The 21779-nt window shown below is 53.8% G+C and overlaps 5 protein-coding genes across 5 annotated transcripts; 2 read left to right on the top strand and 3 right to left on the bottom strand.

Moving 5' to 3' along the window:
- Positions 1–224: 224 nt before the first annotated feature.
- CABS01_10959 (uncharacterized protein) lies at positions 225–4560 on the bottom strand (the record flags this gene model as incomplete). Its single annotated transcript, XM_060544314.1, has 3 exons — positions 225–2832; positions 3689–4421; positions 4479–4560. The coding sequence occupies 3 exons, from the start codon at positions 4558–4560 to the stop codon at positions 225–227; spliced, it is 3423 nt and encodes a 1140-aa protein (XP_060398590.1).
- Positions 4561–5378: 818 nt separating this feature from the next.
- On the bottom strand, positions 5379–13445 carry CABS01_10958 (beta-ketoacyl synthase domain-containing protein; the record flags this gene model as incomplete). Its single annotated transcript, XM_060544313.1, has 8 exons — positions 5379–6191; positions 6249–11913; positions 11976–12066; positions 12122–12569; positions 12646–12800; positions 12861–12974; positions 13035–13168; positions 13225–13445. 8 exons carry the CDS (start codon positions 13443–13445, stop codon positions 5379–5381), a joined length of 7641 nt encoding a protein of 2546 aa, XP_060398589.1.
- Positions 13446–14517: 1072 nt separating this feature from the next.
- On the bottom strand, positions 14518–16239 carry CABS01_10957 (FAD binding domain-containing protein; the record flags this gene model as incomplete). The annotated part of the gene is made up of 5 exons (XM_060544312.1): positions 14518–14812; positions 14879–15276; positions 15329–15720; positions 15781–16048; positions 16105–16239. The coding sequence occupies 5 exons, from the start codon at positions 16237–16239 to the stop codon at positions 14518–14520; spliced, it is 1488 nt and encodes a 495-aa protein (XP_060398588.1).
- Positions 16240–17224: 985 nt separating this feature from the next.
- CABS01_10956 (cytochrome P450) lies at positions 17225–18983 on the top strand (the record flags this gene model as incomplete). The annotated part of the gene is made up of 4 exons (XM_060544311.1): positions 17225–17320; positions 17374–17887; positions 17974–18739; positions 18821–18983. 4 exons carry the CDS (start codon positions 17225–17227, stop codon positions 18981–18983), a joined length of 1539 nt encoding a protein of 512 aa, XP_060398587.1.
- An 837-nt stretch (positions 18984–19820) lies between these two features.
- Positions 19821–21536, top strand: CABS01_10955 (cytochrome P450; the record flags this gene model as incomplete). Its single annotated transcript, XM_060544310.1, has 1 exon — positions 19821–21536. One exon carries the CDS (start codon positions 19821–19823, stop codon positions 21534–21536), a length of 1716 nt encoding a protein of 571 aa, XP_060398586.1.
- Between the last annotated feature and the right edge of the window lie 243 nt (positions 21537–21779).

The following is a 21779-nucleotide window of genomic DNA, read 5'->3' as shown; positions in this document are numbered from 1 at the left end:
TCATGGAAAACCTTATTTGTTCCACACAACCACAACAAGCTTTCTATTGCGGTAGAACAGTCGGTATCGCTTGCCAGGATCAACAAGAAAGACTCGCCGCACTCTGCTACAGGCGATGCGCGTCGCGTCTAGAGATGCCAGGTTCCTGGACAACTGCGGAGTCGACAACATATGAGAAACTTGGACGTGCATTTTGGCACAGTTACGCTAACCTGAACATCATTCTAAATTCTTGTTTTTGCCTCATCTAACAATAATGCCAGGTTCTGAATAGCTGCCAGACCATACAGCGCGGTGACATTGGTAGAAACCCCAAGAGCCTCATCTGCGGGCTCTAGAACGTGGTTCTTGTTCACCGGGGTGCTTTTCCAGACAGCGTTCGGACCATAGTCCCGAAAGCCATCCCCATTCTCAAATTCTTCCAACGCGCGTTTAGCCAGATCAGGTCTATTCAGCTCCTTCGCCGCATAGGCAGTCAAGCGAGAGTGTCCTTGTCTTAGCTGCAGTCTGCCCCAGCCAGATTGGCTGTATCGATTCTCCTGGTCCTCTAGACTAGCGTTGAAGAAGATGCAATACTCTAGCCATGCATGCCTGAACCCAGTTGCGTCTGCTTTCTCTGGAAACTGCTGCAGGATATCGACCGCCACCTCAAACAACCCGAACATTGCTGATAGGTGGGAAACCTTCACTACCCCTTGATTGTCAGAATCTGCGGCGGGTGGTGAGATGGCTCCGGTTGACGGATTGTAAGTCGCATTCCCGGTAACAAAGCCATTGGCAAGGGCGCCAATCCCTTCAATTGACCGGAATAGCTTACTCTTGGCCTCAGTCCATCGTGGCCCTCGTCGCTCAACCTCGACAAGCCAGGAGGCTGCTAGCGATGCCCAGTCAGTTCCCAGGCTGATCTCGACAGCATGTGCATCTGGGCTGTAGGTTTCTCTGTCCTTTCGGACCTTTCGGTACGGATCGAGGACCAGAAACTTTTGGTCCGTATCAAGCGTCTCTTCGAGAAGTTCTCTAACACGTTCGTCACCGCCAGACAGGTAGTAAAAGAAGCGGCGATACAAGGCGTTCGATATACGGGCTTGTTTGCAGCTATCGCTCCAGTGCTGCACGCCATGTCGTGTACCGAGACCCTTATAACGCCCAAGATGGTAAACATCCACCTCTCCAGTATGACGAGTCAATGCTTCCGCCATGTGGAACACATCAGCTCGACCGGTCCGCAGAAAGTACAGCCAGAGCCATAGATCTGGTGATAGCTCAGAATTGTCCCAGGCGTATCCGCCAACATCGTATCGCCAGGTGTGTCGGTCTTCATCATACGTGTGCATGATATCGCCATGGTCCCAGAACCCGTACCAACGCCGTTGTTGTACTTGCTTCTCGTAGAATTGAAACAGGAACTCGAGGCGTTCGTCGGTGGCTGAAAGGCCATTGGCAGACGTATTCGACAATGAAGACCAGTATGTACCGAGAGCTTGACTAAGGTGAATGGCTTCTGGGCTAGGCAATAACTTTGGAGGATCTCGGATGATGTCTATGAGTGATGAGAACTCATTGCTATCTGGCGTTGAGTCCGTCACCGATATCATCAGCTCATTTGTGCGCGCTATCCCGTAAGGCGACCCGAGTTCCGGCTCCCAATCCTCGTAAGTGATCTTCAGGGCGTCTAGCTGATCGTCAAAACCTTGTTGACCTAAGCCGTCATGATAAGGCCGAAGGTCCATGGGCCCGGCTTTGGGGTCGTATAGCCAAAGTGTTACCTCGGTGTCTTTTTGAGAGGCGCCAAGGCCTCGAACGTCGATTCCGGTCGGGTATCGTTCCCAGAAATGTCTCGACGCGATGGCCAATCCTCCGCGATTAGCACCACCGACATAAACAACTCCTCCCGCCTTGGTACCACTGGCGGTCTTAATCCACGGATGACCTTCCCTCAGTCGCTTCTCGAGCGTAAACCCATCTGGCGAGAGTTGATGCAAACTGAAGTCATTCCAGATGGGCACCCAGCGCAGAGAAGCTTGAGGTAGCTCCGGGTTCCAACTATCAGGAGACGGCAAAGGCTTGCCCTGCACCTGAGCGGACCTGATCTCTCGCCCAGGATCCTTCCAAAGTCCAGTCAGCCCTTGAGAAGCCTCGGCAAGAACACCCCCTGATGCTCCAGAAAATCGTACATGACGATCGAAGGCCGCTTCTTCTTGGAGAGGTACCTTGAGGCGGATTCCGATCCCTCGAACAAAGTCGTTTTTCCCGCCGTCGTATGTTATGGTGTGAAGTATTCGAATGTGACTAGATCCGGCATGTAGATAGAACCTAAGTGTGAAAGGTATCCATGGTTCGTGGGTCTTGATAGTCGGCTCGGATTCTTGAGGCACCTCGACATGGACTCCGTGAACGGTGATGACAGCGCGGATGGAACCGACTTGCTCAATTACCACCGAGCTTATGCTCCCCTGGAAACTATGGTGCTTCACAAGTGAGTCTGGTTTATCGGGATCATATACACGATCCTGGGAAAGGAGAACCAATCTGCCTTGTACACCAACCGTGATGCCCTTAGCATTGACAACTTCCTTGATGATCTCGTTCCCGGTCTTTGCAAACGTTACCTTCAAGCTCCCAGTGCTGACTGAGATGAAGTTGGAGTCTTCCTCGGCTTTGAGCTCATCCAGAAATGGTAGCTTGGCGTCCGACGAGTCAGCTGCAATGACGCGGTAGCTCTCTTCTGCTGTCGCTGATGAGGCAATCGCATGGTTTGTCCATTTCACAGATCCGTCGGGCCAGAATGCGGTTGGCCAGGTCTGTAGTGGAATCTCGCTCCCACTTTCTGTTCTGCAAATGAATGCGGTATTCGAGGGATGGCAGACTCCTTGCCGCCAAGGCACCCCAAATGTAACCCCTGGGTTCGAGGATGGTCGTTTCCCAAGCCAGTGAATAACTGTTTCTCGATGAGACTCCATTAATTAGACTAGAGCTCTTCAGTGATATGATTTGCGCAAAAGTCCTAACCGCAGAGAATACAGCAACCTGAAACGGAATCGCGATCGAGGAAAGGAGTAGAGCTGAGGAACCGCGCCGCGATATGACCGTTCTGTCGGGCTTGCCAAGCCCTAAAGTATCCTTCCAAGATGTGGCGATCAGGGGTCTCATGCATTGAAGCGGATTAGAGTTGATGTTGTCATTCGGAGGATTCTGACGTGTTGCGGGGGATACCGCCAAACGCCGGACCCGGGCGAAGAAAGCAGTGGGGCCGAAATGGGTGAGTCTTGCCGATTATCGCCCTCCATTACGGCTTGGCCTCGGCTCTAGGCGCCGGAGGGGCCGCCGAATGGCTTTTGGCTCAGTTAGATACTTGAGGTAGGAAGAGTCTACCTTGCATTTGGTGTGAGCCTGCATCCAATTTGTTGCGGTGGAATCAATATACATAAGACGACCCCACAACACTTGTTAGAAATCGAACTGCATTATCCCTGCGATATGTGCTCCCTAAATGACTTCAATGTGTAGACGAATTGCGGACAATATCTTCAATTTATCCCACGATATAGACCGAACAAAGACAAATAGTGAAAAGGGGACGATGTCCTATTTCAGCCGAAGCTGAAGGTCTTTCAGGATTGTCTGGAAGACCCGATTCAGTTCATCCCATCCCAACCGAGTTGGCTTCCAAGTCGGCTTGGCAACGTACGCACCCGCTGCAACGACCCCAAGACCAAATACCCAAGGCATAACCTTCCGCAAGCCAGTGAAGAAAGCGAGCTTGAAGAACCGATTCTGCCTCGTTCGCACGCGCTCAAGGTGCTCTTTCCTCTGGTTCGCCACGGGAAAATCGACGCCGCTCGGGACGTCCTTACCCAGGAATTCACACAATGGCGCCCAACCGTCCTCCAACTTGAACTCCAGAAGCCGGTCCTTGGGCACCACAGCCCGGACCTCTGCATAGTGCTGCCTGTAACGGTCTTTGGCGACTTCTCTCATCTCCTTTACGTTTCGGACGCCGTAGAATCCCAGCAGGATCTTCCTAAGAGTCCTGCCGCCGTTCAAGCCCCATGCGGGCCCCAGAAAATCGATGATCAGGTTCGCGCGCAAGCCCCAGGTAGTCTTGAAGATGGCCTCGTCCATACTGTGGAACCAGCTGTCGACATCGCGCTCAACGAGGATGACCTTGGCTTCTGGATACGCCTCAATGAGTTGTAGGGCGAAAAACGAGCCCATGTCAGTGACTGCTTCGTAGGAGCCGAATAGAGCTTCCCAGTCTTTGCGTGTAAAGGGCGCGCCGTTATGAGTTGGAAGTGTGGGAAACACGGAGTCCGCGGCGCGAGAAAATAGCGCCCAGTCGCGGGGCGAAGAGATGGCCTGGATACCGTGGTGGACTCCCTGAAAGCCCAAGATTGTAAGAGCTTTAGTGATGGAAGCAGAGCCTGTGACGTTGTTTAGTCCACTGGAGACGTGTGAGTTACAACGCTTTGGGTACGAACCAGTCCGTGTCATTCCCAACGAAAGGACCTTCATCTCTTGAGCGGACAGAGGCGCTGAAGCCGCTGGCGTCTGGGCCGCCATTGTTGCTGGATTATTTTACAGCAAAGGCGAGCGTTTGAAGCTTCTGTTGTGAGCAATGATAGACTAAGAGCGAGAAGAGTTGGTTACGGTGTGAAGTTGATAACTGAACTAAGAGGCAATTAAAACTCGATCTCAATCGAATCAATGTCCTTTCGTCTGAAAAAACATTGAGATAAGAAGCAAAGACGATCATTGATATCAATAGACAGCTTCCAGCACGTGGACAAGTGACAGGCGCTGAGGTCCTGCTGTCGAGAGTATTTCCGCCGAGGGATCCCTGGTCTTCAGGGGGCGAGTCATGAACTTCGCCGAAGCTTGTCAGTATAAGCCCCTGTTCCCAGTGGACACTGTCTTTCCAGGTTACTCTACTTCATAGACACATTCTGCACTGTATTCCCCTCAATCTTTCGGGTATCGAGTAGTTCATGGGAGCTAGTGGGCATCACCACAATGGGGTTATGCTATCAGTACCACTGAAATACGCCGGTGAATTACCCTGCTCAACAAAGTATGTATCTTCAATAGTGTCAGCAGTAGGTCAGGCTTCATCTGTCGGTCTTTCAAGACCTACGTTTGAGTAACGAGAACACTAGGCCTTGGAAGCAGTAATCAGAAGCAGTAAAGAACTTGTAGGTTGACGTTTCTCTTCGTACAACAGACTGTTTATGCTTGGCTTGTCTCTGAACATCTTTTAGAGCCGATCATAGGGCATGCACACGCTGAACCATAATTACCTACAGTGTCTTTAGTCAAAGAAAGCTAAATCGAATCCCTTCCAAACTCCCATCTCCTACGACCTAAACCGTACATCAAGCACTTTATGAAGCTTCTTGAACCAAAAGCTTGCTCTTCCCAGCCAAATCCGCAGCCAGTTGTCTCATGGGAATATTGGCCATGATGTCGAATACACTAACCTCAACCGCAACCTCCTTTGCAATCCAATTCCTGACCTCAACAGCAACCAAGCTGTCGACGCCATAAGCACTCAGTGGCTTGCCCGCGTCTACATCGTCCTCGGGCATCATCATCAACTTGGCCAGGCGCTGCACCAGAGCAGAGGTAATCAGATGCACAGCCTCGTCGTCCGCCTTGCCACAGCGAGCCAGCTCTTCGCGAAGAGAAACAGTGGCAGACCCGCCCGCTCCGGAGCCCGCGGCAGTCTTCCTGAGGCCAGCGAACCGCTGGTCCTGGATCCAGTACCACGCGTCGTCGTGCTCGTTATAAGGGAGTCCGCACATAACCTGCGGAGGATGCGCTTCGGAGCCCTCGAGCGCCGTGGCCATGAGGCCGTGGAGATCGCTCTTGTGCATCACCTTGAGGCCCATGGCCTTGACGTGGTCTACGTACTCATCATGCTCTGCCACGAAGCCGACGCTGAGGAGATAGCCAATGTCAATTGTCATGGCGCGCTGGCCCTGGCTGCGGCGGTACGCCGCGAAGTAGTCCTGGAAGATATTGCCGCATCCGTAGTTGCCCTGTCCGCGGTGGCCCATGACTCCAGCGAGGGAGCTGAGCATGACGAAGAAGTCGAGGTCTCGCGGGAGGAGCTCGTGCAGGTTCCAGGTTCCGTGGACCTTGGGCCCGACAGTTGTGCGGACGTGGTCCGCAGTCATCTTGTCAAAGAGGGTATCCTGTTGTGAGTTGTCAGCAATGAAATTATCCTGCTGGGGTTGGGAGCTTTGACTTACTCTGAGAACCATGGCACCGGTCACACATCCCTTCACAGCAGGGACGCCCTTTGCCTTCAAGTCCTCCAATACCTCTTGAAGGGCAGCCTTGTTGCCAACATCGCAATCATATGCATAGGTGTTGGCCTCATAAGTCTTCTGAAGCTCAGAGGCGAAAGCCTTGTTCTCCTCACTGCTGGCGGCCGAGCGAGAGAGCAAGACGAGATTCTTAGCACCCTTCTCTGCAAGCCAGCGTCCAATCTCCTTACAGATACCACCAACACCGGCGACGACGTAGGTTGCGTCTGCTTGAATGTCCACACTCGGCATGAGGGGGATGGCGGGGACCATGTCCGAATCGTCGACCCGAACGACTACCTTACCCATGTGCTTGCCAGCCTGCATATGACGGAAGGCCTTCTCGACCTCGGCCATGGAGAAGAGCTGGATCGGCGCGATGGGCTTGACGGAGCCATCATGGATGAGCTTCGCTGTATCTTCCCAGAGAGCTACTGCGCGGGGAGTGGGGTTATTCTCGAAATCGAGAAGATTGACGCCGATGTAGCTCTTGTTGTCGAGGAAGGGCTTCATGTCGAGGCCCGTGTTGGCGAATAGGTCGGCCTTTCCAATTTCCAAGAAGCGACCGAATTTGGCGAGGCAGTGCCACGACAGACGAAGGGCTTCACCAGCCAGGGAGTTGAGAACAACGTCCACGCCCTGGCCATTGGTGGCCCGCATGATAGCTTTGGCAAAGCTGGTATCACGGCTGCTGAAGATGTGATCTTCAGGGATTCCATACTGCTCCATGATGAGCTGCTTCTTCTCGTCCGAGCCGACAGTTGCAAAGATCTCAGCGCCCTTGCGCTGCGCGATCATGATTGCAGCTTGACCGACACCTCCGGCAGCGGCATGGATCAGAATCTTCTCATCCTTGACCAGGCTTCCGGCGGTTACAAGGGAGTAATGAGCCGTGAGGAAGATCAGGGGCATCGACGCTGCCTCCTCGAAAGTCATCTTTTCAGGGACGGCAATGGCACCCTTGGCCGGGAAGCGGACGTAGGTCGCAAAAGTGTCGCAAGAGGCAGTCATGACACGATCACCGGGCTTGAAATCCGAGACCGCTGAGCCGACGCGAGTGACAACTCCAGATGCATCGACACCGAGCTTGTTCTCGGCGAGGTTGCCCAAAGCGACGAGGACATCCTTGAAGTTGAGACCCACTGCCTTGACCTCGACTTCAATCCAGTCTTCAGGCAAGGGCTGGTAGTACGTCTCGTCCTCTTCCCATCTAAAGGTGTCGAGAAGACCAGGTGTCTTGATGGTGAGCTTGAGCGGTCGTCCGCATCCTTTGAACGAGACAAGCTCCGGTTGTCCCTTGTCTTCGTACTTACGAAGGGAGTCGTCGACGCTGAGAGTTCTCTCTACTCTCGGGATGTAGACGGTGCTACCGCGAGCTGCGAATTCGCCGTCAAACCCGTCGCCACGACTGTGGCCCAGCGCCACCTTGCGGACATTCCTAGCGGCCTCTTCGAAATTGATGTTGCTAGCGGTCTCGAGGTCGAGGGTAGCCAGCCGAACGCCTGCGTCCTCGTTACGAATGGCTCTTGACAGACCAACCATCAATGACTTCATCGGCTCAGGGCATTCCATCGCGGCACCACCAGTGATCCAGATAGTTCCGGCAGAGCCCAGTATGACTTGGCGCAGCTTCCCCCAATTCTCGTCTGTGAGGTTGGCCAGGATGGCTTCCTCCCATTCAGCGAGGCAGAGACAGTACTTGCCATTAACCTGGCTCTCCGAAATCCCATCCCATTGAGCAATTGACACATCTTGACTAGCGGATACGAACTGCTCTTTGATGGCCTTTGCAAGTTTCTCAGATAGTTCGGACCCTGTGCTGACGACGACGAATTGAGAGGAGCCAGACACCTGCTTCTCTGGCTTCGTCGAGATGATCAAGGAGACAGGCTCCATAGAAGCCTCGCGATCGCCGCGAATGTCGACATCGACACCCGAAAAGCCGGCCAGGTTCAATGCAGTGTTCCACTCCTCGACATCCAGGAGAGGACCTCCTTTGCGGCCGTCATCTTCTCCAAGCCACCATCCAGGGAGGGGGCCCATGATGAAGCCACTGAAGATGCGCTTGATCGTAACCTCAGAAAGCACGAGGCGACCACCAGGCTTTAGCAGCGACTTGCAGTGAGCGAGGGTCTCTTGGATGCTCTTGGTGGCGTGGAGTACATTGGCGCAGACAATGAGATCGTAGCTCTCGCGAGTGAAGCCCTGCTCGGTGGGTTCGTTTTCGATGTTGAGGGTAGTGAACTCCATGATGGATGCGTCAGTCGAGAAGCGATCGGCTGCCTTGGAGAGGAAGCCCGGCGAAATGTCCGTGAAGCAGTACTTTGCCGCCTTGGAAGTTCCATCGGCATTGCGGAGGCGCTCCAGGACGTGATACGTGGTGCCACCGGTACCAGCACCAATCTCCAAGATGTTGATGCCGGGTCTCTTGTCAGCAATCAATCCAACGTACTCCGCAACGTTGGTGTTGAAGCTGGTTCCAAAGGCGCCGCGGTAGAAGGAGTACAACAGATCGCCCTCGGTCATGACCTGCAACGGCTCTACCACGCGAGAGAAGATCTTGCTCAAGTTCTCTCCGATGCGGTCGACCATCTGCACTGTGATGTCGCCACTCTCGGACAGAACGATTCTCTTGCGCGCGGCGTCCAGCTCGGCTTCAACTTCTGCCTCGCTGGCAGCAAGAGGTGGGAATTGCTTGATAGTGTCGTGCATCCACTCGACATAGGACTTCCAGAAGCCATCTTGGGGCATAAAAGCTTTGCCCTCCTCACTTTCAAGCCAGGCGAGGCAGCGGTGAATATGGACTAGACAGACGTACTCAAGCTTGTCGAGGACAGAGTCGTCATCTTTGCTCTTGAGAGTACGTTTGTACACAAGCTCCTTGATCTGAGAGGGCTCAAGCAAGTCAGAGTCCTCGTGCCAAGTCTGTCCGAAGCAGGAGGCCCTCGTCTCTTGAGCTTGAGAAGCTTCTCCCTCTCCAACGGAAGCCAAAGACAGCCCGTCCATGATAATCGCGGGTTCAGAGAGATCCTCGGAGATGGCGATGGAGGATTTCCAAGTGGTGTAGCTGGTCTTCTGAGCCGTGGAACATCCGTGAAGCTTAGTTCCAGGGACTGTTGAGAGTTTGGCAGAGACGAAGATTCTGTCAAACGAGAATGGCACGACTGCCTCGCTAAGAGACTGGTCCTCGCCACTAATAGAGGGGAAGAGAAGATGCAGCACAGAGTCTAGGGTCGCAGGGTGGACCACGAACGGGTATTCGAAACCCTTGGGCATGACGGCCTTGGTATCCGGTACACTGATGATGCCGTAGCTTGCACTAGGCCCAGCAAAAAGCTCGGTCATGTTGCGGAAAGTCGGGCCATACTGCATGCCAATGGTCTCAACGGTGTCGTAAAGAAAGCTGCGTGCAGGCTTCTGACAGATCTTCTTGGCTTCGGCAAAGGTTTGCGCGTAGCGCTCGTTCTCAAGGGCCAATTCGCGTTGCATGGCCGGGGAGAGAGACGACTTGTAGGTGACAGAGACCAGTCCTCGCGCATGCACCGTCCACTCCTTGATGTCTTCAGACCAAGAAGAGACAGCAAACTCGCTGAGGGTAGCAGACGGACCGGCTTTAGTACCAGTGCGACGAGGATGCAATTGGATCATCACCTCGATACCCTTGTCGGTGTCCGGCACTCTAAGGGCAGTGTCAATGGCAACGTCGCGGAGCTCGTATCCGTAGACCTCCTCCGTGGGGTTCTCTTCCGCAAGCTGACGGGCTGCTTCAATAGCCATGACAACAATACCCGCTCCAGGATAGAGAATGTCGCCCTGGACCTTGTGCTCGCGGATCCAAGGGTTCTCGTTGCACCGAAGGAAGTTGCGCCAGGTAGGATCCGGAGTACCTGGGATTCGGTACCCAAGCAGATCCGTACGCGGCTTCTCTCTGAGTCTGTACTCGCGGCTGAGGTAGGACTCATCCCAGAAGGAGAGCTTATGGTTCCATGCGTACGGTGGCAAGTCCACAAGCATGTTGGTGTCAGATGTGACTTCGTTAACGCGGTTGATATCAACGTCGCACCCCTTAGTCCATAATTGTCCCATCGCCTCCAGGGCAGTGTGAGCCCCGTCGAACTTGCGTCGTAGTATTGTGACATAGGATAGGTCTGAGAACCTGTCCTCAGTAGAGAATGTGTCGAGCAGGTAGCTTCTCAGAGCTGAATGTGGGCCCAATTCGAGAAAAACACTGGCAAAAGCAGATCTGTCGTGAGATCGGACTTTACCTTGCGCATGGTGCAAGAGAGAACGAACGGCACCCACGAAATTGACGGGAGAAACCAAGTTGTCCACCCAGTACGAAGGTGTCATTTTCTCAGAAGTGACAAGCTTTCCTGTCACAGAAGAGAACATGGGAATGTCAGAAGACCGGTGGGGTATGCCAGCCAGAGCAGTCTCATATCTCTCTCGCGCGGCTTCCATGTGAAAAGAATGGTATGCCACATCCATGGGCAAACGAGTGCATGGAATCTGCGCTTCTTTCAGAATCTCCTGCAATTCGCCAATAGCAGCATCGTCTCCAGAGATTGTGCAAGCCTTGGGACTGTTGATACAGCCAACGATGGCCTTTCCGAGCTTGAGGGATTGAAGGTACTCGCTGACGCTCTCGGCGCTTGCGGACACGGCCAACATGCCGCCGTTCTTGGAGACAGTCTGGGAAACCTGACCTCTTAGCCACGCAATTTTCACCGCCGCCTCATGATCGATGAAGCCTGCACAGTAGGCGGCTCCGATCTCTCCGCTAGAGTGACCAACAACGGCGACAGGCTTGACACCCCATTCCTTGGCAAGATCAACGAGCGCGACTTGCAAGGCAGTGCATGCTGGCTGGCTGTACTCCGTCCGGCGTAGGTTGCATTCAGCTTCGGGGCGATCCAGTTCTTCGGTCAAAGTCCAAGTGCAGCCAAGAGACTTGAGGATCGTCTCAGAGCGCAGCATGCTGTCTCTGAAAGCCTTGTACACGAAGAGGCCTTTGCCCATCTTGAAGTACTGGGCTCCTTGGCCAGTGAATACGAAGGCGACACCCGGCACAGACGAGCTGGACGATCGAACAACGGCGGGGATAGTCTCAAGACTCTGGTAAAGGCTGTTGATGTCGGAAGCAATTGCGAAAGACTTCCAGGGTAAAGTTGTCCGTTTTGAAGAGAGGGTGTAGGCAAGATCGGTCATTGAGAGCGGTTGGCCAGAGGTTTTGGTGGCAAGGTAGTCGATTATCCTTCCAACGTTGCGTTTGACACCCTCTTGATCATTCGCGGAAAGCACGAAGAGCTTGGAGCAGGGCTCTTCTGGGCTGATGCTGCTGGTGGTCTCGGTTTCAGAGCCGATATCGCTGGCATTGCTGGAAGTAGATTGAGGTAGTCTTGGCTTGGAAACTGTCGCATGACGTCCTGAGAGACCATGACGGAGGAGGTAGGATGCGGCATCTTCAAGGATGACATGAGCGTTGGCTCCTCCAAAACCAAAAGAGTTGATGCTAGCACGTCTTGGGCCGCTATGAGGCCACACAGTGAGAGTTGTGGGAATCTTGACGTTATCTGATAGCTCGATCTGGGGGTTGAGTTCTTCGAACCTGCAGGGACATGCATCAGTCAGATGTTCGATATGAAGTTTCCCGGGAGTAGAACTTGCCACAAGTTCTGAGGGATAAATCCCCTTTCGACGGCCAAGGCAGCCTTAATAACACCAGCTACACCAGCAGCACCCTCCAAATGACCGATGTTGGCTGAGAAATTTCTTAGTAACTGTCGAAAAGAGGCAGTAAATGGAGGAAAACGTACTCTTCACCGAGCCAACGTACAGCTCGGACTTGCGGCTGGGCTGGTCTCCTATCGTCTTGAGAATAGCACGTGCTTCCAGGGGGTCGCCGGCTTGCGTTCCCGTGCCGTGTGCCTCAACGTAGCCGGTCTCCGCGGGATCAACTCCAGCTTTGTGGTACGCAGTGCGGATGAGTTCCTGCTGAGCTTCGCTGTTTGGCAGCGAGATACCAGGGGTCCTTCCATCCTCATTTGCTGCTGAGGCCAGCACAACAGCGCGGACGGTGTCGCCGTCACGAAGCGCGGCATCCAAGGGCTTGAGAATTGTGACACCAAACCCTTCTCCGCGAGCGAATCCGTTGGCGTTCGCATCCCACATCTTGGACTTTCCCTCGGGAGAGAGGATTTTGGCGGCACCGAGCAGGATAGACATGTCTGGTCCGAACATGAGATTGGCACCGGCGACAACGCTCTGTCGTGAAAGTTTTGTGTCAGCAGTTACTTTGCTCTGGAGCGAGAATTCTTCCATGGGCTCAATTTTCACTTACCATCTCTGCCTCTCCTGTACGTATGCTCTGGCAAGCCAGATGGAAGGCCGTCAGACTAGACGAGCATGCAGTGTCGATGGTCATTGAGGGGCCCCTCAGGTTGTAGAACCACGAAAGCCGATTTGAGGCAAGGGATGAGGAGAGACCGGTGGCATCTTTGATGAGGCATCAGAACGGCAATAATAGAACATGACGTGACAGAAACGGATACTCACGATAGATAGAGGGCCCTTCATTGTCACGAGCTTGCAGGTTGGGGAAGTCTCCGGTGAAGGTACCAATGTAGCATGATGTTTGAGTTCCCGAGACGTCTTCCAGTCTCAGACCAGCTAACGCAAAATTAGTAAGCGAGGTGTTCGTTCAGGTTTTCTAGACTGCCGTAGACTTACCATTCTCAAATCCCTCGTAAGTTGCTTCAAGGAGCATCCGGTGCGTCGGATCCATGGCCTTGGCTTCCTTAGGTGTGACAGAGAAGAATGGTGCGTCAAACACCTTGAAGTCCTGTTTTAAGAAGTGCGCATGCCTTAAAAGAACGATGAGACGGTGAGTTTCAAGGGATTCTCAGGAGATCTGGCTTACCTGGGCTGGATGCTGCCCAGCCTTTCAGGGTCGGGATGGTAAAAGCCATCAATGTTGTAGCGATCCTTGGGAATCTCGGATCGCGCAGACCGAGCGTCCAAGAGCATCTGCCAGAACTTCTCCGGATCAGATGCATCGCCGGGGGCTCTCAAGCCAATACCAATAATGGCAATGGGCTGACATGTGCTTTCAGCACGGGTGGGCTCGTCGATGAACGGCATTTCGTGTAATAGGGGACAATAGAAGGAGAATTACTAATGAGTATAGCGCTTGGGTATCTTGGTAGAATTGTGGAAGTATTTGGCTAGAACGAGAGTGTCAGGGAGAATCAAAGAGCAAACGAAGAAAAACAGCAAGAGGTCAAGGTGTCATATGTCTGCCTCCAACGATCTTGATCGGAGTATTCCGCATTTCCTTCCACAATAGCAATATCTCATGGTGAGGTCCATCCATGCCATCAGATAAGAGCGAAGATGCTTGCCTCGAACAGAGTCCGAAGGGCTCCATCTAGATAATACAAGTCATCCAATACCATCATATCCTACAGACACGTTGTCAGTGGCCTCCCGTCCTCCGATACTGGGCGCAGCGGGACTACGCAAAAGCGGTGATGGCCCGACAGGAAGAGACACTTGTGTATGTTCTGGCCGGAGCGTTTCCACATCCTGATCGCCAAGGGTCCTGCCAAGTACGGGAAGAATCCGGGGGACTTATGGGTTCAACAGCAACCGGCCCCAGTCATCAAGGGGTTGCTGTAATGGATCCCTAATAGATGGGTCTCACATCTGATATTGTATTGCGGAGCACTTGCGGTGCCGCTGACTCGGGTCTTAGGTTATCCTAGCTGAGCTGTACCCTGGAGCGATTGGCAAACAAATATACCCATGCTGATACAATTGAGTCTTTACAACAAATCTCACAGCACGTGGGCTCTTTTGTTTGTCCATGTGAAGAGACTTTTCCGGGACGAGTTGCCGCCGGCATCGCTATAATGTATTCATTACGCGTACTGCCGGCCGAATTTGGTATGAATGAACGCGGGGAGTAACCCAGGCCCGTCCCCGAAACGTTCAGAGAATGCGAATCATCTCGGCCGATTGCGCACGTACCCTTGGGTCCGATGGCAGAGCGTGTAGCTGACCTTCGAACTACGGACACCTACTTACTCTTCGTTGCCAGACAGCTATTTGTTTTCTTGGTTTTTGCACATCTAAATATGGGTATTACACATCAATCAATTTGGAGACCCTTCCGATTAATCTCCATAGGACTTCGAAAGAAAATAAAGATATGTCAAGCGACATTTACTACATCTGAAGCTTCGGGCTCTACCAAAGGCTGGTACCAGCAAAACACATTATCGGGGTCGTAACGCTGCTTCAAGGCACGCAACTTCTCTAGCCTCCAAGGCTCATAACCATACAACGCTTCTGGAGGATCCTTCATCGTAGTTGTTGTGTTGCCATAGTTCACGTACTGCTGCAGTCGACCATAACCCGACGTTGCGATGAACTCCTTCTTCCACCGGTCAAGGTGCTCCTCGAACTTTGGTTTAAACTCAAGCTTCAACGGCGTCGCCATGAGCATTCTGTCCATGCAAGTCAGCGCTTCTCGTCACGAGGTAAAGCAATAACATCATTTAGCATCGACTCACAAGAAATGATTCGATCCCCCGCGCCAAGGGAATGCCGTCGCTTCGCTGGGTAGCTCTCGTACTTTTTGGTGGGGCAAGCATTCGAACATGGCCCCGAAGAAGCCCTTGCCCGCCCATTCTTCGTTCATGGACCTGACACTCTCGAAGAATGCCCGGGTGGTCTTGAGGTCGAACTTCTCGACGCAAGCAGCCCCCATCATCTTGTAAGGCGCTTTAGACCAGACCTCTGGCTTACTGAGAACGTTATTCATGCCTTTGTATGTTTTCCACGGGAGGTCAGCCCAGGTTGTCGTTACTTTCTCGCTGTTGATAACCGGGTTTAGGCCTTTGAATCGTTGAATCCATGGATCTGCCTCGGTTTCGAGACCAGACCAAACAAGATTGACGAGTATGTGATGCTGCGCAGACATGTTAGTCTTGATTTTCCGCGTTAGGATGAAGACTCTTGACCTTTCTTCCACCCTCACTCTGGCGAACCCACAGCACGAAGATGGCCAAATCGGCGGGCATGACTTCATGAACGCTGTTGAGAGTCTCAAAGACAGAATCACACTGCTCAACAGTATACTCCAGGTCCCAAGTATAGTGGATGCCCTTGTTTGCTTGTGGATATACGCGGAACGTAGCCTCTAGCGCGACGCCAAAGTTGTGACCAGCTCCACGGATGGCCCAGAATAACTCGGAGTTCGAGTCTTCGGAAACCAGAACGACACTACCGTCGGCGAGCACCATTTTACAAGACACCATGTTGTCGTGTAAGAAGCCGTATTTTCCTTGAAGACGGCCGAGGCCAGCTCCGAACGCGACTCCTATGACACCGGTAGTCGGGCAGGACCCAACGTCTGCCACGATATCAGCATGCCTCTTGAAGATGTGACACTCAGCAACGACTAATTGCTTACTAACTTCCATCCCAACCGACTCAAGATACTTGACAAAGTTGTCCGTTATGATGCCTCCACCGACGGTGACTTGCTGCTTTTCGGCGTCAAATTCTAACTTGTTCAGCGGACGCATGTCGATGAGGACCCCGTCTTTCAGGTGCCGCATCGACGTAGTGACAGCATGGTGTCCCGACCGAGGCGCAAACGGAATGCCTTTTTCTCGGGCATATTTCATGACTTGAATCACATCCTCCTCGCAAGCCGGCTCAACAGCCGCAAGATACGTCTATAGAAACCAGCAGTCAGCGTGAGTCTTTTGGACGATGCTTGCTCCGGCCTTACCGGACGCTCATAGTCTGTGAATCGCAGGTTTGATTTCGCGAACTCTTCGGATTCTGCAAGGTGGATGCAGGCTCCGGCTGAGAGTCTAGGCCTCAGTTCTTCCCGGATGGTCTCAGGGCTCGTTCTTCTCATCATGGTGCTAATGTTTTAAAATCTGACGTGAAGTCGTCTCCAGGCTGGCGACCAGAACTTTTGTCAAATTTGATAGCAATTGTCCGTCAGGTTGCTTGAACATGGCTTGGAAGCCGGTTTCGGACGCATCATAATTCGAGTAAATCATGGTCCTTTCTCTAAGGGAATCGTCGGCTTAATTCCGCCAAGTTCCCAACATCTCCCTCGCCAACTCAAGGGTCTATAGAAACACCTACGGGCGCAATGAGAGTGCAATTTTCCTACTATCGCAGAGCAGGAAATTCAGGATGCAAGACTCCTCATTGGCAGACCGTTCCCACGTGCTGTGGATGAAACCAATTGGGGTTCTCAGGTCTACGTGAACCCAACCCCTCGAACTTCGAGGTCCTAGACTCAACGGCCAAGACCGGGGTAATGAGCTTGTTTTCTAAACAAGCATTGACTCGTGCTCTTTCGTGGGGCCGGCTCCAGGATGTCTCGGGATATAAGGTTCTCTCCTGCAGCTAGTCCAATACAAGACTTCCGTTCCTGGACGACAGATTCGGCATTCATTGAGCAGCCCGGCCCGACCTACAGGGGGTTAGAGGTGGCAGTCAGGGAGTCCCTAGCACCGTGGCCCGCTCAGCATGAATCAAGTTCTCGGAAACCGCAGCGACCTTCTTATCGCGTTCCTCTACGATGGATCCCACAATGATTCTTCGCGGGTCCTTGAGAACGTGCAACAACGTTGTTTTCTTATTGGCAGGCTTGCTTTGACTACTCACTTCATCTCATGAGACCCCTGGACCCGTCACACGCGGAGAGCCTCGTCATGTTCGTGTTGCAGCGGAACGCGCTCCGATCAGCTCTCCACCATAGCTATGAGTAAAGGAGCCAAGCTCGGTGGTCAAGACCCGAGATTCTTTCTTGATGTTGAAGGCGATGCAGATAATCTGGCTCAAACAAGTGCTGACACCGTGGTCAAGTCAAGGGATCTTCAATCATCACGATGGTCTCGGTCAACTTACCTGAGCAGGTTCGAGCTCACCTGAGCAATTTACCAGCTTTCTCGGCTTTCAACATTGCTATCACCTCTCTCTGTCTAGTAAGTTCAGTACCCAACGATCCTCTCAGAACGAAAACTCATCAATCCTCCAGATCGCGATATACATCTTCTGCAGAAGCTTCTACTACCTCTACGTCAGCCCGCTCCGACACTACCCAGGCCCCAAACTCTGGGCCATCTCTCGCCTGCCATGGAACTATGTTAACATGAAGGGCCGCATCTCCTGGCGCATCCGTGAGCTCCATGACCAATACGGGCCCGTCGTCCGCATCGCGCCCGACGAGCTTTCCTACACGAGCTCCACGGCGTGGAAGAAGATTTACGGACAGCGCACGCCCAGCGAGTTCCCAAAAGCCCTCGACGGCCGCGGCATCGCGCCGCCGACCATGGGAGGTCGCAAGACGCTGATGACGGAGGATCAGGCGGGACACGCGAAGCTCAGGCGCGCTATCAACCCGGCGTTTTCTGAGCGCGCGTTGCGTGAACAGGAGTACTACTTTCAGAATTATACGGATACTCTCGTAAGCCAACTCAAGAAGGTTTGCAAAGAGGGTGCCGTGGACATCTCTACCTGGTTTAATCTTCTCGCTTTCGACATTCTCAATGGTACGTTACTGTTGCCTTCACAGCACATTCGAACCCTCGTGAAGATCCATCAGCCCTGTTTCCTATTTGACAAGCTGTCCAAGCAGATCTCGCCTTCGGCACTTCTGAAAATTGCCTCAACAACGCCGACCAGCCCTGGCTCCGCCTCATCAATACGCGCGCCAAAGCCTACGTCTGGATCCAACTAACAGTACAATACGGCGTCTTCGACCTCCTCACCTGGATCGCACCGCGCCGCGTGACCGAGTCCCGCCGCAAGCACATCGCCATGACGGAGGTCAAAGTCCGACAGCGCATCGAGGCCAAGAACCCGGGCAAGGACTTTATGTCCTACATTCTTGATAACCCGGAGGAGGGTAATAAGCTCACCAATATTGAGCTGACGATGCTGGCGGGCACCTTCATCGTCGCCGGCAGCGGCACCACCGCCGGTGGCATGTCTGGCCTCACGTACCTGCTACTTCACAACCCGGGGAAGCTCGAAAAGGTAAAGGCGGAGATTCGCGGCAAGTTTAGCACGCAGAAGGAGATCACTATGGTTGCTGCGCAGAATTGTAGGTACCTCCGCTCGTGTATCGACGAGGGCATGCGGTTGTACCCTCCCACGCCCGGCTCCCTGCCTCGATGGGTTCCGGGGGAGGGCGAGGTGATTGATGGCGGATGGGTTCCTGGCGGCTATGCTGTTGCGGTGAACCAGTTTGCGGCGGGACACTCTGAGCATAACTTCCGCCGGGCTAAAGAGTTCATTCCTGAGAGATGGCTTGAGCTGGGCCCCGAGTCTGAATTTGCCAACGATGATCGGGCGGCAGTCCAGCCGTTCTCCTATGGCCAACACATTTGTATTGGAAGAGCGTGAGTCCTCCTCCCAAAAGTAGATGCCAAGAGACATAAGACCGGGCTACAAGACCGGGGTGAACGCTGACAATCTCTCAGGATGGCGTACGCCGAGATGAGCCTGACCATGGCAAAGATGATTTGGAACTTCGACTTTGAACTCGAGAATCCTGCTGAAGATTGGTGGAGTAAGCAAGGAACGTATATCATGTGGGAGAAGACTCCTTTGATGATTAGATTACGCCCTAGAATAGCTGCTTGAAGACTTTCTTGAGCAAAAGTCAAACCGCTGCCCAGAATACATCGCCCGGACTTGCTAATTCATGGGAGGGTTATTGTAGACTGTGGAGTCTCATCATACAGACATCCGACTCAAAGACAATCACATTGCCATTACGACATATAAATTATTGACATGATCCTATTAGCAATTATTTCCTGCACTTTTCCCTCGGCCTACAGCCAACAATCTTCACTCTAACGTTAACCAGAACCCGCACCCGTCGAGTAACCACAACGACAACATCCTCCTTCAAATACATCACAAATGATTGGACGAACTCATTCCCGTAAAAGCGAGTCGACGACCCGGTAGTAACGACCCCCAGAACTGTCACTTACCAGGAGAGCGGTTGACGTCCGAGTCAGCGGACCGCATCCAGGGGGTACCCATGTGTCATTCCCCCGTTCATTCTCGTCTGCAAAGTCCCCTGTCCTCGGATCAGGGACGTCTCCCACCTCGCGATGGACCCTCTGATTAGATTCCCATGTCATGTCCACCAGCTCAAGCTTTCGGACCAATGCGAAGCACCCTCTAGAGCACGTTGGCTAAGGGTCGATCGAAATCGGTGACGTTGAGTGATATTGATGGTTAGACCAATAACTGCGCAGACGCTGGAGGGGTCTTGTTACACGCTTCCCATCAAGATGGCCAGCAATCATCGTGAAGTTGAAGTTTTGTAATGGTGATGATGATGATATCATTCTAAGTCATCGTGCCTGTAAGAGACCAATTGTACGTCTCTCAACTGAAGCATCCCGCAGACCCCAGATAGAAACTCAACGTAACATGGCATCTCAAACATTCTCCATCACCACAATGGCCCAATTCCCAAGTCTCAAACTCCATCATCATCTTCACAACATCCCGCTCTATACCCTCATCCCCCTCCTCCTGCTCATCATCCACCTCCTCCTCACCCTCCACCACAACATCTCCCACGCCAGACGCGCCCGCACCCTCTCCTGTCACCCAGCACCCCCCGAGCCCTCAAAATGGCCCCTCGGCCTCGACGTCGTCCTCGCCTCCCTCCGCGCCGACCGCGAGCAGCGCACGCCAGACCACGTCGCCGCGCGCTTCGCGGCCCTCCGTCGCAACGGTGACAGCAACAACAGCAATCTAAAACCCAACACCAACGCCAACGGCGGCGTCTACACCTTCCGCACGTCCCTGCTCGGCACAACAAACGTCGTCACCGCCGACCCGCGCAACATCCAAGCCCTCCTCGCCACGCAATTCCGCGACTTCGGAATGGGCCTCGCCCGCAGCACGAACCTCAAGACCGTCCTGGGCCGGAGCATCTTCGCGGCCGACGGACCGGCGTGGCGCTCCGCCAGGGAGGTGATGAGGCCTCTCTTCAGCCGCGATAACGTCTCCAGGCTGGACCTGCTCGAGGCGCACGTCCAGACGCTGTTCCTCTGCATCGAAAAGGGGACCACCGCGACAACCATCGCCAACACGAACGCCGCAGACGGAACGTGGTCCGCCCCCGTGAGCCTCGCCTCCCTGTTCCCCTGCCTCACCCTCGACTCCGCAACGGAACTCTTCCTAGGCCAAAGCACACGCACCCTCTCCGCCCGCCTCCGCAACGACAACTCCCACCCGGGAACGGCCTTCAACCACGCCTTTGAAAAGCTCCTCGCCGTGCTCGGCACGCGCATGCGTCTCCGGAGCTTCTACTGGCTCTACGGGAACAAAGACCTGCGCTCCTGCGTAGCGACGCTCCACGCCTTCGTCGACGCCGCCGTCGCCGCCTCAGACGCGGCGAAAGCACAGGGTTCCTCCCTCGCGCGGTACGATTTCCTGGAGGTTCTTCGAGAACGATGCGCCGGCGGGGGAGGGGACGAAGAAGTCCGCGAGCAGGTGTTGGGGTTGCTCGCCGCGGGACGGGATACCACCGCCTCGCTGATGAGTTGGGTCTGGTACTGCCTCGTTCGCAACCCGCGCGTGTTTTCCAAGCTCCGCGCGGAGATAACATCAACCTTTGGACCTTGCTCTTCTTCCATGGATCCTTCAGAAACATCAATGACGTTCGCGTCACTGAAGCAGTGCACCTACCTCCAAGCAATCCTCTCCGAAACCCTCCGCCTCCACTCAGTGGTCCCCTTCAACTCCCGCCGCGCCCTCGTCGACACGACCCTCCCCGCCGGCGGCGGCCCCCGCGGCACCGACCCGATCTTCGTGCCCGCGGGGACGGAAGTCAATTTCAGCACGCACGTGCTCCACCGGCGCAAGGATCTCTGGGGCGAGGACGCGGATGAGTTTGTGCCGGAGAGATGGGAGACGAAGAGAGGGTCCGCGAGCGCGGCGTGGCATTTCGTGCCTTTCAACGGCGGGCCGAGGATTTGTATCGGGCAGCAGCTCGCGCTGACGGAGGCGGGTTACGTGATTGCGAGGATGGCGCAGAGGTATGAGGCTGTGGAGGGGTTGGATGTTGATGCCACTAGAGATTGGCATAATTTTACGGTGGTTTGTGGGCCTGGGAGCCCGGTTGATCGGAATGAGGCGGTGTTGTGTCGGTTGAAGGTTGCGTAGGTCTTGTAAACATGTCGTGCTAGAGACCCAGATCGATTACCGATGGTTATGAGTTCGAGTGAGAATATAGCGACGCCCTTCGCTGGTTCCACTAGATGCGCGATTGGAACAAGTACTGTTGTCCGAGCAATGTAATACTTGGGAAATATGAACAACAGCGTATACACTTACAAGAACTTGGATTTTGGGCCCCAGAAACCAGGGCTTGATGGAACGTGCTTGCTCGCGGGCCGTTTGGATACC

Source organism: Colletotrichum abscissum (genome assembly GCF_030869225.1).
Source record: "Colletotrichum abscissum strain IMI 504890 chromosome Unknown Scaffold_29.1, whole genome shotgun sequence".
NCBI lineage: Eukaryota > Fungi > Ascomycota > Sordariomycetes > Glomerellales > Glomerellaceae > Colletotrichum > Colletotrichum abscissum.
The sequence above is the reverse complement of the archived record's forward strand: the minus strand, read 5'-3'. Positions and strand labels throughout refer to the sequence as shown.